Source organism: Trematomus bernacchii, unplaced genomic scaffold, assembly GCF_902827165.1.
Source record: "Trematomus bernacchii unplaced genomic scaffold, fTreBer1.1, whole genome shotgun sequence".
NCBI lineage: Eukaryota > Metazoa > Chordata > Actinopteri > Perciformes > Nototheniidae > Trematomus > Trematomus bernacchii.
Window position 1 is genome coordinate 1,431,188 of NW_022987685.1, and position 15,953 is coordinate 1,447,140.

The 15,953-nt window shown below is 41.8% G+C and overlaps 3 protein-coding genes across 6 annotated transcripts; 2 read left to right on the forward strand and 1 right to left on the reverse strand.

Annotated features, from left to right (window-relative positions):
• Positions 1 to 1,699: 1,699 nt before the first annotated feature.
• On the reverse strand, positions 1,700 to 7,718 carry LOC117487810 (membrane-anchored junction protein). Of its 2 annotated transcripts, XM_034136523.1 has the most exons (10): positions 7,648 to 7,718; positions 6,918 to 7,025; positions 6,017 to 6,062; positions 5,800 to 5,875; positions 5,374 to 5,484; positions 5,131 to 5,165; positions 4,908 to 5,032; positions 3,578 to 3,641; positions 2,473 to 2,648; positions 1,700 to 2,024 (listed from the first exon to the last, which is right to left on the reverse strand). In XM_034136523.1, the coding sequence occupies exons 2-10, from the start codon at positions 7,016 to 7,018 to the stop codon at positions 1,985 to 1,987; spliced, it is 774 nt and encodes a 257-aa protein (XP_033992414.1). In that variant the 5' UTR covers positions 7,019 to 7,025; positions 7,648 to 7,718; the 3' UTR covers positions 1,700 to 1,984. The 2 variants fall into 2 exon arrangements, with proteins under 2 accessions (XP_033992414.1, XP_033992413.1); XM_034136522.1 differs by lacking the exons at positions 6,918 to 7,025; positions 7,648 to 7,718 and having other exon boundaries at positions 3,578 to 3,644; positions 6,017 to 6,274.
• Positions 7,308 to 12,204, forward strand: zgc:101765 (uncharacterized protein LOC450036 homolog). Of its 2 annotated transcripts, none has more exons than XM_034136519.1 (6): positions 7,308 to 7,620; positions 8,180 to 8,472; positions 8,605 to 8,750; positions 10,918 to 11,057; positions 11,154 to 11,312; positions 11,386 to 12,204. In XM_034136519.1, exons 2-6 carry the CDS (start codon positions 8,228 to 8,230, stop codon positions 11,563 to 11,565), a joined length of 870 nt encoding a protein of 289 aa, XP_033992410.1. In that variant the 5' UTR covers positions 7,308 to 7,620; positions 8,180 to 8,227; the 3' UTR covers positions 11,566 to 12,204. The 2 variants fall into 2 exon arrangements, with proteins under 2 accessions (XP_033992410.1, XP_033992409.1); XM_034136518.1 differs by having other exon boundaries at positions 7,557 to 7,936.
• A 42-nt stretch (positions 12,205 to 12,246) lies between these two features.
• Positions 12,247 to 15,927, forward strand: LOC117487809 (uncharacterized oxidoreductase YtbE-like). Of its 2 annotated transcripts, none has more exons than XM_034136521.1 (6): positions 12,247 to 12,565; positions 13,597 to 13,870; positions 14,147 to 14,292; positions 14,848 to 14,987; positions 15,079 to 15,237; positions 15,347 to 15,927. In XM_034136521.1, exons 2-6 carry the CDS (start codon positions 13,629 to 13,631, stop codon positions 15,524 to 15,526), a joined length of 867 nt encoding a protein of 288 aa, XP_033992412.1. In that variant the 5' UTR covers positions 12,247 to 12,565; positions 13,597 to 13,628; the 3' UTR covers positions 15,527 to 15,927. The 2 variants fall into 2 exon arrangements, with proteins under 2 accessions (XP_033992412.1, XP_033992411.1); XM_034136520.1 differs by having other exon boundaries at positions 13,579 to 13,870; positions 15,347 to 15,917.
• Positions 15,928 to 15,953: the final 26 nt, after the last annotated feature.

Below are 15,953 nucleotides of genomic sequence, written 5' to 3' on the forward strand. Positions count from 1 at the left end.
GAGGGAGAGAGAAAGAGGGAGGGAGAGAGAGAGGGAGAGAGAAAGAGACTATAAATCTGAGTGGCCCACAGCACCTCATCAGGAGAGAATTAGATGTGAATGGACTTTGTTAAACTGGAGTCTCTTGTAGCTGAGATGCACACACACACACACACACACACACACACACACACACACACACACACACACACACACACACACACACACACACACACACACACACACACACACACACACACACACACACACACACACACACACACACACACACACACACACACACACACACACATTTCTCCAGTGTGAGTCAGCGGGGTGACTGATGTTTGTATCGCTGAGTGGCCCCGTCGCTCTCGGCTGCCGTGGAAACCGTGGCGTCTTGAATAACTATAATATCATTAATGTGTCCGCTTCCACTTCTGCCCTGTTATTCTAATCTCAGCGTGTGTGTGTGAAAGTATATGATGCATGTGTGTGTCTGTGCTGCAGTGTATGATGTGTGAGTGTGTTATTTTATATGTATCATTATGTCTGACAGGATATTGTGTGTGGTCAAAGTGTGTAAGTAGACGTTAGTGTAAGATTATGTGTGTGTTATTTTGGGCTCTATGACAATGTCAGGAGAGGATTAGGCAAAGTTTTCCTGTTTCTGAGATGATGTTCGAGTCCAGTTGACCCATTTACCCCGACGTATACACACACACACACATGCAAGCATGCACACGGGCACACACACACACACACACACACACACACACACACACACACACACACACACACACACACACACACACACACACACACACACACACACACACACACACACACACACACACACACACACACATTCATAGAGGAAATCTCTACCCAGATGTTTTCAATGTTTCTTTTGCAAATAGGTGAGAAACATGAAAGATCTTTAAATTAACATGTGCATATACAGTCTCAAGTCAGCTAAAAAAGTCCATAACACACACACACACACACACACACACACACACACACACACACACACACACACACACACACACACACACACACACACACACACACACACACACACACACACACACACACACACACACACACACACACACACACACACACACACACAAAGATAGAACACTTAGCTTATTTAGATTGACAGGAGGAAAGTGGAGTTTCCACAAGGTGATACAAACTGTAGCTCAAGGTGTGCACCTATGAGGACACACACACACACACACACACACACACACACACACACACACACACACAAAAGAGTGGAAATAAGCGGGCATTGTCCGTTGGAATGTGCTAACATGAATTAAACACCCAGCGCACTCCTATGAAAGATGAGTTTGATGAATTAAACTGGTACATTATTCATAACAAACACTTGCTTAACATAAAACATCATTAAAGCAGTGTGTAGGCAAAGAAAAGAGATCAGATGCAAATGGGGCCGCAGATCATGAAGGCAATTTAAATCTAACAGAACTCAAGATGGGAAACCAAGAAATAAAAGACATGCTGCTCTTTTGTTAGATTTGGAGGGGGGTCGGAGTTCATGAAAGTTAATCGATAAGAAAAAATGTCCATATATATGAATTCACACTGATTGAAAGAGAGTTATTGCAGGTGATGCTATATACAAATCACAAAAAACTACCAATGGAAACAAGGAAGCAAAATCTTTATTTGCTTATAAGAGCTGCAACAGAAAACTCACATAAAGAACTCTGCACGTAATAGTTTTATTAAAATATACTTAAGATATATAAATAAATTAGAAAATCTTACATAAGTCTGAACAATAGGAATAATGAATAATGACCCTTATATAACAGATTCTTAAAAGAGGATACAGGGAGACAAACAGGTCTATTAAAATGTTCCTGAAAAAACAAATCCTGAGTTCTCTGTGCAGAACATGAACTAAACAAACCCCGGCGAGTTTCCGCTTCATTCCCCAGTAACAGCTCCTGTCTCCGTGCCGTGGCCCTCAGGGGTCTCCAAAGAGCAGGGAGAAGGGGAAGACATGGCTGCAGAGAGGGAGACAGATAACGTTAACGCACTGTGATTAATGGCTACTGCATATCATTATTACCAGGAAAAGACTCCATTTGTTTGGCATGCTGTGTCAGAGCGGAGCTGCTTCTCTGAGCGCCTCAGGTCATCTCCGCCTGTCTCAACACAACCAGGAATATTGTCATCTCTGTGCTTATAATAGCTGGATTTCCCCGATCCATTTTAATCTTTGTCAACCTTCTTCTTTCAGATGTGCAGCAACAATTAGCTCTTGTTTCTCCTGTGAGTGTTGAAGTCAATCATATCTACAAACAGTGACATCACCCTCATCTCTGAAGAAGGTATGAGTCTTACGCTTACTGTTTGCCAATTCACTGATATGATGTTGTTCTCAGCGTTAGCTTTTAGCATGCTAACAAATCCCTGTTTGCTAGTATGGCTGCTCAGGGGCTTCATACAGACCTGGCTAGTCGACTCAGAATGCCTGCCCTCTCAGGGGTCCCAGGGTGAGACTCTTCATCTTCTTCTTCATCTTCTTCCTCATCCTCTTCCATGGGCTCTATTGTCCCAGAATGCACATCACCTGGAGTCCCACTTCCTCTCACTGTGACACCTGGTTTCTGCTGCGGTGCGTCTTTCTGAGGGAGAGAATAAAAGGACAGAATATAAAATCTATTTTACAGTTATAGTAGTCAAATGTATTTTATTTCACCTTTTGCTCACACCTCCCACCAAAAAGGACTTGTCCCAGATTAGCTTTGCAAATGTATCTAATGCAGATCTAGAGTTATTTATAAGTTTAAGCAGTGTACATGCGTCTGTGGTACGAGCAAAAACCATAAATAGAGTTTGGATTCTTGTCTTTTACAAAATAATGTTTATCTGCCATTTCAGCATTTCAAGAATGCAGTTTCTGGCCAAAAATATTAAAAACTAAAAGAGACAGAGGTTAAAATCAGGCTTTTGCATATAAACAGTACATCTGAGTGGTGGGGCTCAGTTAACGGTCAATTGGACTTCTTCATGAGCTTAAGAATGTACTTTTGATAACCCGAATATTGTCTCTTGGTCTTTTGACATTTCTCATGAGTGGGTTTGTGCCATGAACTTAATGACCGCCTTCATTGTTCAAGCGTAATCCTTTTTAAAGCTCAACACGATTAGTTGAAATCCTTTTTTCCACTTGAAACAAATGTGAGGGGAAAAAGAGTGGACAGGAGTAAAAGAAACCAGGATCAGATGAGATGAGGAGGGAGCACAATTACCCAGAAACACACACTCTGTGCCTGATGTAATGCTTTTATTCACCTTAATCACACTTGTTATGCTACCTGTCTGCACAAATGTTAGCTTGGGGCTACAATACAGACAGAGATGCTCCAAGAGTGTGTTTATAGATGTGGTAGAGAGGAAACGAATGGCTAAAATTAGAAGGACATGTGTTATTCAATTTATTTAGAACAACTGTGGGATGAAATTACTTCATTTGACATTTAGGAAAGTGTCAAATCAGTGAAGCAGTTAGATTTGATGTGGACTTTTTTTGTAGACGTAATTAAAAAATCACCTCATCAAAGCATCCTGCATCTTCTTTTGCATCTCTGAGTGTATGTGGACGATCCAGAGAGAGCCTGCTGAGAGTTGGACATAAAAAAACAACAAGTTAAAATACATGAGGAACTAAGCTTTCTACTTTCTAAGTCATACCTTTATGGAAAAAAGAGAGGATATTCTCTCAGATGTAAGTGGTAACGATACATTTAAAAAGTCACAGATATACCAGAAAAAAACTTAAATATTATCCCGTAAATTTGCGAGAAATCAAAGAAAAAACAATAAATACATTTACAAGAAATAAATCTGAAAATAGTCTGTTTTTTTTGTCAATGAACAACGGGGCTCCACTTTGCAAGGTTTAAAAAAGCTCATCTTCAAATAGTAAATTGGTGGGTCTCGTGCCTCCAAAGTGCATGGCCTCCAAAGACCTTCAGTTAGATGATGTTAGATTAAATGGCGGATTACGCAGCCAACACCAACACTTCTCTGTTAGATGCCCCTTGTTGACAAGTCTGACTGCTCACTGAGTCATTTTCAAACTCATTCTTCTCTGTTCCCATTTTTCCAGCAGGTTTAACAGGAAAACAAACCATCTGTCTCTCCAGGGCATCACTCACAGCCTGTGAGAATACAAGTGTGTGTTGTATTTGTGTAGCACCTTTGTAAGGACATGTAAGTGTAATGGTCAGCGTGGTGAATATAATGCAATGAGAGTTTGATTTCCTGTGAGCTGGTAATGATGCTTGAGGCTCTGCTGCTTGCAGGATGTTTACACAGTTTGTGCATCTGAGTGTGTGTCCTTCAAGAAGAGACACTTCTGTTTATATAAGTTTAACACAAACTAGTTATTGTGTGTGTGTGCTTCTAAAATCATCATTTGCGCCCCACTGATCTGACTGTCAGTGTGATTGAGGTGGCGCCCGTTCGCCTCTTGTCTGTGTCATAACTGCAAGAATCACTGGAGCGTGTGTGTGTGTGTTTCTGTGTTAGTGTGTGTGTGTGTTTCTGTGTGTGAAGCAGGGCAGAATAGATGTCCCAGTGATTTTATGAATAAAAACACTTCTTTCTATCGCCACATTGTGAAATATAAGTGCATATTCGGGTGCATACGACTACTGTTAGTATTAGATTTTGGTCAAATATAGACAATACATATTCAGAAACAAATCTTAAACTCATAAAGTTCACTAAGGAGCCCATATGTGACCCTCTTTGCAACCACAGGGTAGGTTTTTAGTCAATGCATACATTTATTTGCTCTTCTAAACACTTAGTCGTGGTTCCCTGTGAGGTTAAATGTGAGAGTAAATGTAGCTTCAGGTTACTGCAAACACACTCACCCGACCGCAGAAGCCTTGCTTTTAGTCTCAAAATCCTGGTTGAAGTCCTTTAGTATGGCCTCCTCTAGTGGTGAACATCTTCTATAGCGCTTTGACCGGGGCTCAGAAACAGCAGCGTCTTTCTCCTAGAAAACATGCAGCAGTTATACCTTTTACTAGATACAAAGACGGTTTGATAGTAAAACATGAACCCTACATTTCATCTATGTTTTGTGTGACTCACTGAGCTCAGCTTCTCCTCTGCTTGCTTTGCTTCCTCTGCAAGATACATTACATGTGAGCCATCAAAGCGCCTGATAGTACTGTATGTTGTGTGTCTGTTTGTGTACTGTTCTGTACTAAGACCTACAATGTCTGTTCTGTATCACACAGCTACATCAGCAGGACAATCAGTTAAAAACAGATGCCCATGTCTTTGTGCTAATAACATTTATTCGTTCCCCCTTTATGAATTCCCAGCCCTCACCATGCTGCATGTTTTTCTCCAGGTAGAGGGTCAGGCAGTAGGGGTAGGCTGCCAGCTTCCTGTCACCGTGTTTGGGCACCACCTGACGCGCCCCTTCCCACCGCTTCTTATCTGGTACTCACGGTTAACAAAATACAGGTAATATCCAGTGAATATGCTTCAGGAGATGTATTCCTTGATCTGTGTTTTGCAGTATAATGAACAAAGATGCTACCGTGCAATTTGCTAAAGCATCAAAATGAATTATGGTGATCTCAAGACTGAACTTTAGTTGTGTCATGCACTTGGTGAAAATTGGTGAGCTCGTGCCCATGTTTAAAGGTGACACAGGCTGGAAGTGTGGTAGAGAGATACACAGCAATGGGATAGGTAGAAAGCTGACTGAAAAATAAATACTGTTCATGAATAAAATATGTCAAAGGATACAGGGGAAGATATTGAAGTGGGCACTAAAGAAGGGTTGGAGACTGTCCAGGTTGCCAAGAACCGTTCTGATAATTTCCTAAAAACAGAAAAAGAGGGAGTTAGAAAGGAAAAAGAAAACTGTGAACAAGAAGGGATCAGTTAAGTGTGAAATTAGACATTTAATTTAAGAATAGTGTGAACAAAACACATGTGAGTGCTGTGCAGCGCCCATAATTACCTCCAGTTCCTGATTGAAGCAGTTTCCTCCCATGACCTCTTCTCCCCTGATGAAAAATAAACACATCACAATATGCTTTTTACACTTTTTTTTCTGAAAAGCTTCTGCAGCCTTAAGGCATTTCAGGATCAGTTAGGACTTTTATTCTAAGGCTTTATCCCTGAATCAAAGCAGACAGATCCCATGGGGCCTTTGATCCACTTTTTCTTCTCTTTTCACAGATGAAACAAAATAAGACACACATCAGAATGTCAGCAGCCATTACAGGCAGTAGTGTTAGAAGAAAACAAGTTAAAATGGAGAGAAAAGATCAATGTTTCCTCTGTTGCCTGAAGCTCAGCCATCTCCCCAACTGCTTTTAAGATTTAGGAACATTTTGCAATGCTTTGCGGGATTGAATCTCGAGGGGAAAAAGGAAAGGAAAGTAGGGAAGGAGATAAGAGTGGATACCATTAATAGTCTTACTGTTGTTTGTTTGGCTTATGGGCTAGTGTTGTTTTTCTCTGATTTCAAGAAAGAAGGAAAATAATTCCTGTCTTTAGTTGCTCTAATAGAGCCTTCTCTCTTTTTTTTAAGGTACGCTTATCACTATTTGAATGATAAGCACCAAGATGTGCGACCAGTAACTAACAGCTACTTTAGACAATGTTATTACTAGCATAGTAATCCCAGCTGGCCTGGTTTTGGACTGGTTCCTTCATTATGTCACAATAGTCCCTTTTTCTCTTTGCTCCCCTTTAGGCTAAGCCTCGAGTAAAACAGCAAGACTGTACTGGGCTGTCTTGGGATGTATCCGCTGACTTGTCTCGCTCTTATCAACAAAGAGAACAGGAGAAGGGAAGAACATATATCAAGAAATAAGGCGGGGCTGTGAAGATGTAAAGGACAATGTGTGTCTTGCCTGAAGCTGCAGCCTCCTCTTATCTTGAACTTGTAGATAAAACTGCCAGCTCTGAAGAATCGAGTTTCAGCAAAAGTGGAGGAGAAGGCCTGCAGTGGCATGACTGACCTGACATGATTTGGAAAACAAAATCACAAAAACAAGCTATTCATTTATTTATTGATGGACTTTTGGTTCAGAGGGCAACCAACATACAGTTCAACATAACCGGAAATGTTAAATTGATTTAGCTAACTAGCTTGCACACATTTATAATTCAATATTTATGGCGATAACATTTCCTTACTTAGTATATGAAATAACTGCCAAAAATATTGTTTTTCTCATTCGCGCTCTATTGAAATTACCGTAATATCTAGAGAAACGGTGGGCATGAAGTTGGTAGGTCGTCTAGCAGCAATGTACCTCCCCCTCCACCACCAGCACGCCAACGGTTAAAACCATGACCGTCAATCAAACGCTCCTCGCCCCATGATTCGCTGGAAGAAGTGAGTTCCCGCCTTTGGATCGTTAGGCCTACTTTGATAAGCTAGATTTTCTTCCAATCACCAGCGGCAGAGCAGGAGTCACTAGGCTTGTTTGAGATGAGCTGCCGATTGCAGCTGGGGGAGGTCTCAAAAAGCTCGCCTGAAGTCGGACAGCTCGGAGTGGCTGCCGGCGTCTTTGTCCCGCGAGATTTCAACGTCTCATGCAGTCTCATCAAGTGAGCAAGTCGGACAAAATTACTAACCTTCATGCAAAGCACTAGCAAGACGGCGGTCGCAATTGCGCAGGTCTGCGTCGTTCTCGCTCATCTCAAACGAGCCTACTATGGTGACGGAGAAAACCCATGAGAAAACCGCCTCAAAGATCACATGTCTGTCATGTGACCACGCATAGCAGGAAGGAGTAGTTGTAAACATTAGAAGTAATTTCACGTTTGCCTTTATGAACTTTTGACTTACTTTTTTAAACGTGAAACGCGACATGCTATTGCCTTCTTATTCACCTCTTTTAATTGAAGGGAAAAGGCTTAAAAGGTGAGATTATAATCTTTAATCATTATTTAGTGGCATTCCTACCCAGTTCCCTATGGTATTAGGGCAAGGGACTCCAGGGTCCTTTCCCAGGATCATGTTTATGGTGGGAATGCCTTTCTGTAATACACAGAAAGCTGTAGGACATGGAACATTGTACAATTGTATTTACAGTTACTGATTTTTCATTGAAGTAAATTAATATTTTCTATGTATTTCTTACCTAACTATCTCTCCCTTTACCAGTTTGTGGTAGACCAACTGTCCTAACAGGGTGCCAAAAAGCACAATCAGATGTCTTCCTCCTCTTCACCTTCCGTGCTCCTAAATACTGGGGTTCAGATGCCCCTCCTGGGTCTGGGGACCTACAAGTTGGTGGGTCCTGAAGATGTCTATCAGGCTGTGGATGCAGCGCTGGCGGCAGGTTATCGGTCTTTTGACAGTGCAGCCGTCTACCGAAATGAAGCTGACCTGGGCCGAGTGCTGAAGGAGCTCCTTCCCAAACATGGCTTAACCAGAGAGGATGTGTTCATAACAAGGTGATATACATGGGTTGGTCCATAACTCATTTAAAACATACATATAGAATGCAGCTGGAATATTTGATTATTGATTCGAAACTAAATCGTTTGCTGTATATAACCCTGATCATGTGATCTTTCTCCCTGCAGTAAGCTGGGCCCCAAGGATCAGGGGGAGGGAGCGATGGAAGGAGCACTCCGCAGCCTGGCTCAGCTGGACCTGGGCTACATTGACCTCTACCTGATCCACTGGCCTGGCACACAGGGTCGTGTAGTGACTGACCAACGCAACCCAGGTAAAGAATCCGGATAAAGTCAACGTTTTCCCTCAGGTACAAAAATGTAATTGAAATCATAACTGCGTATGCATGTGTTCAGTGGTGAAAGAAGTACTCAGATCTTTAACTTAAGTAGAAGTTGTAACATCAGTGTAAACATATTAGGCGCGTTCACACCGGAGTACTTTTCCCCGTACTTTTCCCTGTACTTTTCCCCGTACTTTTCCCGTTTAGTTCCATTAGTACCCCTTATGTCGCGTTCACACCAAAAAGAGTACTTAGTGCCGGGAACTTTTACCCCCATTTTTAGTGCCTGCTAGAGAGGTGGTACCAAAAAAGTACCAATTTCTATTGGCTGGGCGAATTGCAAACCACTCCCCGTAAAACTCTGAAAAGTTTTGTGAAGCCGCCATTGTATTTGTGACATTAGCATTATTAGCATTAGCATTAGCCCCGCGCACCAACGGAGAGAGAATAACTTATGGCAACACAAAAAACACCATGGGAGCGGTGGAGTGATGAGGAGGTGTCGGCGTTCTGGCGATTTACTCGGAAGGCTTCAGTAGAAGCTGCTGGGAGTCCCAGCAGCTTCTACTGAAGCCAGTCCCCAACTCCGGGAACTTCCGGCCGGGGACTTCGGGTGGCAGTATACGCCGTGAAGTTGTTTGCGGCCTGCCAGTAAACCCAAAGCAGAAGAAGAAGAAGTGACGTCAGCTGCTCATTTGCGTAATCTTCCCTCAGGGAAAAGTACTCCGGTGTGAACGCGATTGGTACTTATGGCGCATTTCCATTGCAGCGCGTAGCTCGCTTTAAGCGTGCCGTGTCGTGCCGTCCCCTTTTTTGGTTGTGCTTCCACTAGGCCTCGTTCCGGCGCGGCACGGCGCGGGGCCACTTTTTCCCCTCTTTTCTGGCCCTAGAAAATTGTGGTTCTATCGGGGCCAACAAACAGGGCTGAGTCGGGCTGAGTATGCTAAACTAGAGAGAGGAGCGCTGGCAAGAGGGCTAGAACTACAACAAGATGGACATATTTGACCGTGATTTAATTGTAATACACGTTTCAAAATGATGCCGAAGTAACAACATACTGATACCGGTTAGTAAAAACCATGAATTAATGCTTTGTCAAGTCTGCAGACAGACGGCAGGCGAAAAACCTTTTAAAATTCGTGTTTTTCTAGATGGAGATTGGCTAAGCTAACGCAGTATATGCCCCGACCGTCCACACTCACAACAACGGCCTATACAGACATAAATAAGGCAGCGACTGTATTCACCATGACACAGGCAGTCTGTGGTGTGTACTTGTTTAACTTTTGTCGAGTTTCTGAACATATATAAGGAGCTGTGAGCTCTGAGTGCTCACAGCTAACGGCTGTGTTGTGTTTCTGGATTTCTCATTGAAGATGACGTCACGGCTCCGCCTACACTGCGTTACTATAGTAACTACCCCAGTTCCTAAACTGTAATGGAAGCGCAGCATGAAGTGAGTCGGCCCTGTTAAGGCCCAACGCGGCCAAGCCGTACCGAGCCGTACCGAGTGTGGCCGAGGCCGACCGTGTAGTGGAAATGCGCCATTAGTGCCCTGGGGCACTAAGTGCCGGCACTAAGTACGGCAAAGTACTTGGTGTGAAAGCGGCTGGTGGCAGTATACGCCGTGAAGTTGTTTGCGGCCTGCCAGTAAACCCAAAGCAGAAGAAGAAGAAGTGACGTCAGCTGCTCATTTGCGTAATCTTCCCTCAGGGAAAAGTACTCCGGTGTGAACGCGATTGGTACTTAGTGCCCTGGGGCACTAAGTGCCGGCACTAAGTACGGCAAAGTACTTGGTGTGAAAGCGGCTGGTGGCAGTATACGCCGTGAAGTTGTTTGCGGCCTGCCAGTAAACCCAAAGCAGAAGAAGAAGAAGTGACGTCAGCTGCTCATTTGCGTAATCTTCCCTCAGGGAAAAGTACTCCGGTGTGAACGCGATTGGTACTTAGTGCCCTGGGGCACTAAGTACGGCAAAGTACTTGGTGTGAAAGCGGCTAATCTCTGTTCAAAATCCTAGTGAATGAATCAAATGTTTTATAAACAATTGCTTCACTAATGGTCAGTGTTATCCAAGTACAGCTACATTATGGAAGAGGGAGATAAACTGACATCTTGAATCTTATCTTTGATTGAGTCCCTGATTAATATTTAATTGCAGGTAACAGAGCTGAGAGTTGGGCCGCTCTGGAGAAGCTGCATGCCCAGGGTAAGCTGAAGGCCATCGGAGTGTCCAACTACACACCAGCACACATGAGGGAACTGATACAGAGCTGCAAGATCCCTCCTGCTTTGCTGCAGGTAGGACACTGATAGAGGAGGAGGATGGATCACATGTATAATAGTTTTTTTAAAAGAGACAATTCACACATTTTCTTTTTTATGTTGTTTCTTCAGGTAGAGTTTCACCCAAGGCTTTGCCAGACAGAGCTGAGGAAAGTGTGTGAGGAGTATGAAGTGTGTTTCCAAGCGTACTCCTCCTTAGGGAAAGGAGAGCTGGTCACTGACCCTGTGGTGCTGGAGGTGTCAAAGAACTGTGAACGCACACCTGCACAGGTAAACACACACAAAGAGCCTCTTGATTAACAGTATTTTTGTACAAACACTGACATCTGTTGTTCCGCTGCAGGTCCTGTTGCGCTGGGCTGTGCAACAGGGTGTCCCAGTGCTGCCAAAGTCCTCAAATCCAGACAGAATAAAGGACAATGCCAGGCTTTTTGACTTCACACTGAGTGACACAGACATGGACAGACTTTCAGCTTTGGACTGTGAACACAAATATTGCTGGGATCCATCAGAAGTGGTTTGAAAGACCACATATTCACAATGCCTCTTTAATTTGGCTGTTCTTTAGCTCTCAAAGACGAAGTGGTGGTAAAGGTGAGAGGTTGGATATGGACAACTCAGTTACGTAATAAATGCACTGGACTGATGTATTCAGAAATTTGGCAAATATATGTACTAAGCTTCTGAGAGTTCAGGAAACCTTTTAGATAGATAGATAGTACTTTATTGATCCCAAATTGGGAAATTGTTTTTGTTACAGCAGCATAATAGACAAGGCATTTTACAATAAAACAAAACTACAAAATAAACAAGAATAGAAAGTAAAATAAAATAGAAAATATACATGTTGAAATAGAAAATATGCATGCAGATATTATATATACAAATATATATATATATATATAGATTATGTATGAGTAAAATGTACAACGTGGTTTTATTTCAAGAGAAACTATGGAGCAGAGTTTTAGAAAACATTTACTTATAAGTGGTCCTTTTAATTGTCACCCATATGCCATGAAACATACGAAGCCTTTTAGGCCTAAATGTGCTGCATGTAGAGCAAAACCGTGTCATCATTTTAAGACTATTTCTATATTCTTTGGTGCCTCACACTTTAATTCATATGCAAAGTCAGAATAAAATAATTAAAAAACAGAAACATTGTGTTTATTAAATGTCTTCAATTTGAAATATAAATGTGTACAGTGCATATTCTTCTTCTTCAATCTAATATACAAGATACTTGATTGTGCTCCTTTAAAAAAAAGAAAAGAAAAAGGTGTCCCTTCTCTATCTCTTTATTCCCGCCTTCCGGTTTCTTGACCTTCTGATTGTCTTCAACCAATCAGCAGCGTCCTAACTGTCACATGGTTGTCAGCTCCCACGTGTAGCAGGAAGAAGTACTTGTAAACACTCCTCTGTATAACGGCTAAAATTAGAAATAAAGCGAGATTTCCTTGCATGGTCACTCAGATTCTGCTGCTCTAATTCGAAAGTATTCCGCTGAAAGTGCTGAAAAGGTGAGATGAAAATATTGTCTGTAAATATGGCATTTAATCGCGTTTTACACTGTACTATGGTAATGTAACGGTTTCTTCGTTTTTATAAATACTACGTCATAATAGCTGTCACACTGCCAATATTAACATAATTGCGGTTATGTTCGTAATTCTGTGACGTTTAAAACAGCAAAAGTAACAAACAACCACAAATAACATAAATGTCCCTCACTGTCCTTCAGTTATAATGGCATACGGAAACTTAAAGATTGCTGTAAGCTAGCAACTCTTAAAATGCAATAAGAATTCCCTAACGCTTTTTTATTTTTCACATTTGGTGTGAAATTGTAGCTCTGTTAAGGTGCAGAGAGCACAGCCCTGCTTTAAAGGGAGACAGTTTTTCCTGTGACCCCTCTATATCGCATGGCTCTGCTCATTTAGTCTGTACTTTGTCATGTTCTGTTTCATTGTAGATCATTAACCACGTTTACATGATCTGTTATGAGAAACTGTACTACCAGATAGCATTGTATTTTGCATATACAGTCACAGCCACATTGCACTCCTACTAGTTGCACTGTTACATCCTTATGTCCTGATATTGCATGAACACTGTATATTTTGTATAGGGACAGGTATGTAGCATAAAGCAATGCCACACAACAGCATTTTTTTATCATGCATATGTGTAAAGCCTGTCCCTATATTGGCCTATTAAAATGCATAAAACTCAACAACACATTCACAAATGATGGTACAGAATACACACTTAACAATAGATGGATAGATTAAATACACAAAACTCAACAAAAAAAATACAGACAGAACAATACCTGACACAAACTTAAACAATATAGGACCATAAAACAAGAAGCAACAAATAAATTCATCACTACATGACTTATCCCTCTTTAAAACATTCCACATTAAAACCCTCTGACCTTCCTCTGTAATGAATGAAACTGTTGCTAAAGGTCGATGTATAAAATCAAACTACTGTCTCAACAAGAAAAATCAGTTTCTTTCTTTAACAGTTTTGGGTAAACCAACAGGATACAGAAAAGCAGAACTGCCTTCAGATCAGATGTCTTCCTCTTCACATTCTGTCCTCCTAAAAACCGGGGTTCAGATGCCCCTCCTGGGTTTTGGGACCTACAAGTTGGTGTCTCCTGAAGATGTCTCCCGGGCTGTGGATGCAGCGCTGCTTGCTGGTTATCGGGCTTTTGACAGTGCAGCCGTATACCTGAATGAAGCTGAACTGGGCCGAGCGCTTAAGCAGCTCCTGCCCAAACATGGCTTAACCAGAGAGGATGTATTCATAACCAGGTGATGTTTAGGCTCATGTCCTTTCCAAAAGAGCACATTAAGTACAATAGTAGCAAAATGTATTGCATTTTGTTTTTGTTTACTTGTGTCTTGAATACAGCTGGAATATAATCAAATTGATGCTAGGTAAAATGACAAATATACGCCTACAAATGTACACTGTACGGTGCCCTCATAACCTTATTTTATCTAAGAAACCATATTGAGGCACTGAAGCTCAGTTGATGGTGAGGCACAGCGTACAATACTCAACAACTTCTCTCTTTCTTCCTGCAGTAAGCTGGGCTCCAAGGATCAGGGTGAGCGAGCCATGGAAGGAGCCCTTCACAGCCTGTCTGATCTGGACATGGGTTACATTGACCTCTACCTGATCCACTGGCCTGGAACACTGGATCTAGAGATAACTGACCCACGCAACTCTGGTAAAGAATTCATATTCATGCTGCTTAAGACGGTATACAGCAAAACAGATTTCATTTTAGTGGACGAAAGCAGGACAGTCGCAATAAATGAGTTCAGCAAAAAAGACTGTAAAGGTCCGCGCCACATCATCTAAAGTTAATCTTTTTCAAAGGGTACTTTTTTGACAGTATTTACTTGGGATGTTAAGGTACACCCTCACAAAAGTAGACAACATTAGTTTATGGACAAGAGGAAGCTAATCATTTAGACCATTTCAACAAATACACCTCTACCTAACTATCCATTTTAAGATTAAATTACCTTACATGAGAGGAATTTACCTTTAGCTTTTACATTTGAGAGAGAAATGCATTTTATAGCTACATGCATTACTAACATAATTACATATACTGTAATAAGAGACACTGAATAACTTTTGCCATGTGTAGCAATATTTGATAATGTAATGCTTTTTACTAATTAAGAGTTAAGATTCAATCTCTTCACGCTCCTCCACAGTTTAGTTGTACTTGAGTTACACGGATGATGAGATCCTAATGAATATTTAATTGCAGGTAACAGAGCTGAGAGTTGGGCCGCTCTGGAGGAGCTGCATGCCCAGGGTAAGCTGAAGGCCATCGGAGTGTCCAACTACACACCAGCACACATGAGGGAACTGATACAGAGCTGCAAGATCCCTCCTGCTTTGCTGCAGGTAGGACACTGATAGAGGAGGAGGATGGATCACATGTATAATAGTTTTTTAAGAGCTGATGCACACTGTGTTTTTTTAATTGTTTCTTCAGGTTGAGTTTCACCCAAAGTTCTGCCAGACAGAGCTGAGGAAAGTGTGTGAGGAATATGGAGTGTGTTTTCAAGCATACTCCTCCTTGGGGAAAGGAGATCTGGTAACTGACCCTGTGGTGCTGGAGGTGTCAAAGAACTGTGAACGCACGCCTGCACAGGTAACGCACACGCATACAAACAAATAAAATACCTCTCAATTAACATTTTTGTGGCAGCCTCCCCTCTAGACATTATTTGGAAACCTTTAGGTCTGTTGTTCCCCTGCAGGTCCTGTTGCGCTGGGCTGTGCAGCAGGGTGTCCCAGTGCTGCCAAAGTCCTCAAATCCAGACAGAATAAAGGACAATGCTAAGCTTTTTGACTTCACACTGAGTGACACAGACATGGACAGACTGTCAGCTTTGGACTGTGGGCACAAGTTCTGCCGGGACGCATCACAGGTGGTTTGATAAACCACACATGGGCTCATATGAAGCGTCCTAAATGCTGTTCTTTAGTTTTTACTGGCAATTATAGGATACCACAACCAGAAAAAATGGGAAATAAATGTATCAAATGTGCTGGGCTGATGTATTAAAGATTTAGTAAATGTACTTACTGAAATATCTAAGAGCTCAAGTAACATTTGGGACACATTTTTCCATGTATACTGTTTATCATGACCAATAATCCATGAAACACTGAACCTTTCAACAACAACAACATTTTGACATATGTGCCACCTTTTATAACTAGTAAACTGACTAGTTTAGACTTCAAAGTATTATTCAGTTTTTTTGTGTTCTAGCTTTGCATTTGAATTGTTAATGAACATATTTGCATTGAAAGAAATATGATTGTCCTTTGTACTAGGGAACTTTAAAGAATTACACAGCG

Coding starts and splice junctions, on each gene's coding strand:
- LOC117487810 (XM_034136523.1), bottom strand. CDS start 7,018: ATGCCACTGCAGGCCTTCTCCTCCACTTTTGCTGAAACTCGATTCTTC. Junction 5,485..5,799: donor CCACTTCAATATCTTCCCCT/GTATCCTTTGAC, acceptor CGTGAGTACCAG/ATAAGAAGCGGTGGGAAGGG. Junction 5,033..5,130: donor CAGAGGAGAAGCTGAGCTCA/GTGAGTCACACA, acceptor CATGTTTTCTAG/GAGAAAGACGCTGCTGTTTC.
- zgc:101765 (XM_034136519.1), top strand. CDS start 8,228: ATGTCTTCCTCCTCTTCACCTTCCGTGCTCCTAAATACTGGGGTTCAG. Junction 11,058..11,153: donor TCCCTCCTGCTTTGCTGCAG/GTAGGACACTGA, acceptor TTGTTTCTTCAG/GTAGAGTTTCACCCAAGGCT. Junction 11,313..11,385: donor GTGAACGCACACCTGCACAG/GTAAACACACAC, acceptor GTTCCGCTGCAG/GTCCTGTTGCGCTGGGCTGT.
- LOC117487809 (XM_034136521.1), top strand. CDS start 13,629: ATGTCTTCCTCTTCACATTCTGTCCTCCTAAAAACCGGGGTTCAGATG. Junction 14,988..15,078: donor TCCCTCCTGCTTTGCTGCAG/GTAGGACACTGA, acceptor TTGTTTCTTCAG/GTTGAGTTTCACCCAAAGTT. Junction 15,238..15,346: donor GTGAACGCACGCCTGCACAG/GTAACGCACACG, acceptor GTTCCCCTGCAG/GTCCTGTTGCGCTGGGCTGT.